General features: G+C 49.6%; 1 protein-coding gene across 1 annotated transcript; it reads right to left on the bottom strand.

The window, feature by feature from the left end:
- Window positions 1-335: 335 nt before the first annotated feature.
- On the bottom strand, window positions 336-3136 carry GPR6 (G protein-coupled receptor 6). The gene is made up of 2 exons (XM_029962747.1): window positions 3034-3136; window positions 336-1805 (listed from the first exon to the last, which is right to left on the bottom strand). The coding sequence occupies exons 1-2, from the start codon at window positions 3134-3136 to the stop codon at window positions 682-684; spliced, it is 1227 nt and encodes a 408-aa protein (XP_029818607.1). The 3' UTR covers window positions 336-681.
- Between the last annotated feature and the right edge of the window lie 1816 nt (window positions 3137-4952).

Below are 4952 nucleotides of genomic sequence, written 5' to 3' on the forward strand. Positions count from 1 at the left end.
TGTTCTCTTTGTTACTCTTTGCCAGACTAAAGAAGAGAACAAACAAATAAGCAAGCAGAAGGTGCCTTTGTTGGTGCAGTATTTCATCTCTATAGTGAATGATGATCTCTTTAGGCAGAATTAGATGGGGAGCTTTCAAGTGTCTTTGTTCAACAGGCAAATTTGCCAACTCTCCTATGTCTAAAAAGCATCTAAACACACAAAGTTATATTACATTTTACATATTTTTATTTGTATACAAAATGTTATAATTTATCAATATTGTGCAGCAAGGTATTGACACACACATACATACATACACTCCCAGCCCCGTCTCCCCCCCAGACACACACACGTATAAATACAACACAAACACAACTTTCTTTCTATCTGCCCTTCCGAAAGGCAACACTGTTTTGGCAGGTGAGCAGCTAGAAATAAGGTGCTATAATTAAGCGGTACCAGACTGTCTTCACTTCACAAATGTGATGTGCAGATTTATATACAACCACATTGTTATTATTTTGATGGAACCCAAAACTCCACACCCTGAACCACTCTCAGAGATACAAATATGTATAAAGTGCTAATACTTAAGCATGTTTCCAATGATTTCACAATGTAGTTTGAAGTTTAGAACAGGCACTGTAATAGTCCACTCGGGAGATTGTCACTCTGTGCAGTGCGGCAGAGAAAAGTCACTCAGACATCGCTGGGGGACCGGGAACGAAAGGACACTTTAGTCTGAAAGCAGCCGCAGAGGAGCACCCACATGGACCTCTGGATTTCCTGGTTTCTGTAGGCATAAATGATGGGGTTGATCATGGAATTGTAGGTAGCGGGTAGAAGCGTGGCATACGTGTACACAGAAGGGTAGTCAGGATCCCCCACCACGCAGTAGATGGCAAAAGGCAGCCAGCTGGCTCCGAAAGTCCCGAGGATTATAGCCAGGGTAGCGACTCCTTTTTTGGTGGCGACATAGTGGGAAGCAGTCAGAAAGTGCTGCTGGAGAGCTATCTGGTGGGCATGCCTGCAGACGATCTTGCAGATCTCGATGTAGAGATGGAGCATGATGAGGAAAATGAGAAAGAAAGAGGCAGACAGCAGCGTCACGTTACTCTTGGTCAAGGGTCTGACGACGCTGCAGGCGGCACGGTCGTGGAGGCAGTTCCAGCCCAGGACGGGCAGCAGCCCCAGGCAGAGGGAGACCCCCCAGGCACCCGCCAGCATGGTGTGAATGCAGAGCACCGTCCTCTCCGAGTAGTAGGTGAGGGCATTGTAGAGGGAGAGGTAGCGATCGACCGTGATAGCCAGCAAGCTACTCACGGAGGCGGCGAAGGAGGCCACGAGGAAGCCCACCGTCAGCAGGCTGATCGTCTCCGAGCGGATCACGTACTGGAAAACGAAGTTGAGGATGAGGCCGAGACCGGCCAGGAGGTCAGCCGTGGCCAGGCTGCCCACCAGCACGAACATGGGGGTGCGCAGGGCGGGCGAGTAGCAGATGATGGCAACCACCAGGGCGTTCTCGCAGGCGATGGCGGTGCCGGACACGCAGAGCATCACATCCCAGGGATTCAGGGCGGCGGGCGCGGGGGGTCGCGACGAGAGCTCCAGCGAGGCGTTGCCGCCGGCCCGGCCGGCCGCCGGGGGCTGCGCGTCCGCTCGTCGTTTCAGACGCCTGCTGGCCGCGCCTCCATCGCGCCGGAGCGGCTGGGGCTCGTGCCGGGCGAGCGCGGAGCGCGGGGGCGAACCGGGCGGCGGGCTGGGGCGGCGGCCGGGCTGGCGGGGCGCTCCATGCCTGGGCGGCGGCACCGCGTCCGCCCCGTCTGTGGTGCTGAACCCGCAGAAAGTTTCCCCGCCGGCTCCGGTCGCTCCCCGCGCTCCGCCCGCTGCAGCCCCCGCCCGCGCACCACGTCAGAGGCGACGGGGAGCCGGGGGGGGCTTCTCAGGCGTAGGGGTGGGCTTGGGGAGCTCCGTGATGCCGAAAACAGGGGGCCCCCTGGAGGGTCCATTGCGCTGGCCCGGCTTCCCCCGCCCGGCTCACGGGCGGGAGGTCCTCCCGGGGCACGGGGGAGGAGCCGCTCCTCCCATGGCTGCTTCCCCCCCCGCTCGCCGTCCGCTTCTCCCGCGATGGGTGCCGTCCGTGCAGCGCTTGGCTGGAAGGGCTCTGAGCCCAGCGGGAGCTCTGTGCACCGCCGGAGGGAAACGTGTCAGGGTAGCGCTAGAAATAGCTGTGAAAAAGCCTGTTCCACAGTTACACTGTCTGAACAGTGTATACCCTGGGGTTAACAGCCTGTTCACCACCGAAAGGATGGGTCTGCGCTGTTTTCTAAGGTCTCCCAAATGATAAGGTCAAACCACAGAAGATCTAATCCCATGGGCGTAAAAGATACCAGCTCTCTTCTTGTCTCACAATTAACCAGCAGCCAGGGTGTTTCCTCTCTAAAGCACATGAATAATTGAAGCAGAATCACAGAATCCTTCGGATTGGAAAGGGCCTCTAGAGATCATCTAGTCCAATCCCCCTGCCAAAGCAGAGTCACCTAGAGCAGGTGACATAGGAACACGTCCAGGTGGGTTTTAAATGTCTCCAGAGAGGGAAATTCCACGGCCTCCTTGGGCAGCCTGTTCCAGTGCTCTGCCATCCTCAATGTAAGTAAGTTCTTCATGTTGAGGTGGAACTTCTTGTGTTTTAGTTTATGACCACTGCTCCTTGTCCTGTTGCTGGGCACACCAAAAGAGCCTGGCACCATCTTCTTGACAACTACCTTTGAGCTATTTATATGTATTGATGAGATCAAGGGATAACTGCCTCATGACCCTTGCTACCAGAACTGGTATCGAACAAATGTGTGCAGTGGGTACTTTCCCCCCTTGTAGCAATGTGGCTTTCCTAGAAGATAAGGTGCCTCCGCCCCAATCTGGGAGGGTCTGTTCATTCTGTCACTGACAATCGAAAGAATGTGGAAACAAAATACCCTCTTGGTTATGGGAACAGCATGCAAACCATTTAGAAACAACTTTGAAAAATTCATTAGAAGAAAATGTGTTTACTGTCTTCAACAGTCCAAATGAAGAAGTGTGCCATGTGCCATGGTAAAAGGTGGGCACACTCAAAGGGAATTAGAGTGTCAGCATTCATTACATCCATTACCATCGTGTCCTCCTGCTAAACACTATTATTAAGACAAGCTGCAGACACTGTATCTCCGTAAAAAAGTGAAGCCATTGCTTCCCAGGATTTCTGAAGCACAAATCTCAGAATTGCTTAATTTGAAAGGGACCATTGGAGGTCAGATCTGGGGCATCTCTCTGGTCCCACCACCTGCAACCATGCAAAGGTTTTCCTCAGGGTTTCGTTCAGTCAAGTCTGAATATTCCCACGGAAGGAGATTTTACATCCTCTCTGGGAAACCTGTGCCCATGCTTTGCCCTCAGCTATAAAGATTTTTCTTTTTTATTTAGTAATTACCTTCGCTGCAACTTGTGCCTGCAGGCCCTGTGTGGTGTCCCAGTGTCTGTATGTTTTCCCATGTCTTTCCAGGCATTACAACAGCATTAGTAACTGCAATTAGGAAAAGCAGTTTCAAGCAGGTTTAAGAAGGGCTTGTAAGTCTACATAGCTCAAGCACTTGGTCAAGTACCCCCACTACAGTTCAGAACACAGCAGTTACCATATTTCTTTTGCCAAGCAGAGAGGGGGTATAGCCAACATAAACTTGGATTAAGACTGAGAACACAAGAATCCTAGTGTGGAAACACATGCTATAGACCAAGTCAAGTGGAGGCAAGGAAAAATCCAAGGTAAAATGAAATTTTGGACTTGCACAGAGGAAATCCTCCAACCTAGCCCCAAACAGATGGTTTATTTCAACATTCATTAAAATGCCTGTGGCAGAGTAACTTATTTAAAACTTTTTCCAAAATCGATTAAAAATGGTGCCATTCAAATTTAGCAAGTCAGGTTTGCAAACATGAATGAGCTGGGCTCCACAATGAAGCTGTAAGATCTGCAGTATTTTTATGGCATCTATAAAGCACAGAGAGAAACATGTAATCAATCTACTTTTCAGTAATGAGATGTGATGTGGAAAGTCTTGGTTGTGAGTAATTTGTCACATCTGTGACCAACCTGTTACCTCTGGGAAACAAGTTTGTTGCAGGTCTTGGTTATGATAGCATGTATATCAGAAGTCAGTCTATGGATATATGGCATTTTAAATCTCTCTGTTCTTGAATACTTTTTCCTTAACTGAAAACATTAAAAGCCCATGCTTCTGAGACAGAAGTCATTTCATGTGTGGTGGAACCCTGTGAGAGTGTTAGGATCTGAAAGACATAGGAAGAGTTTTCAACCTATGAGCAGTCTAATCTCACACCCCTTACTTGTGGTATTCACTCAGTGAAAGAATTGCTCAAGCACCGTACTGTGTCTCTGAAAGGGAGATGTGTGTGTCCAGCTTGACTTTGCTCTTTGTTGTCAGGTGTTTTCTGAGTTCTTCTGGCTCTTTAGTTCCTGCATTTCTCTTGACTTTTACCTTTTCAAGAGAAGGATACTCTTACAGTCCTTGTGGGGTTCTTACTGAGCTCAGCGAGCAGTGCTGTGCATCTTCCTCATCTCCCTCACATTGCCAAGTATTGATGGGCAGGGTTATTGACCAACTCCAAGCTTATTAAAATGGTTACACCTCCTTGGGAACTGTTTATATTTCCAGAGCTGCCATTAAAGGCCTTTTATCTTCCTAGTAGAGCTTCTTGCATCAGTCATTCCAACAAAAGGTGAGCCATATGGATTGCTCTTAATTTTAACTGGCTGTGGGGAAAAAGGAGGAATCAAAGAGTAGATAAAGCTGATGCCTAAGAGTGGCTACAGTTACTGCAGCACCGTAAAGGAGCAACAGGGAGAGAAGTCTGGTCAGACCTCCTGCACTGTCATCAAGATGTTTTCATCTTGCCTTCCTAGCTGAGAGTGG

The sequence above is a fragment of the Manacus vitellinus genome, unplaced genomic scaffold (assembly GCF_001715985.3).
Source record: "Manacus vitellinus isolate BGI_N305 unplaced genomic scaffold, ASM171598v3 scaffold_4_pilon, whole genome shotgun sequence".
In the NCBI taxonomy this organism is placed as follows: Eukaryota; Metazoa; Chordata; class Aves; order Passeriformes; family Pipridae; genus Manacus; species Manacus vitellinus.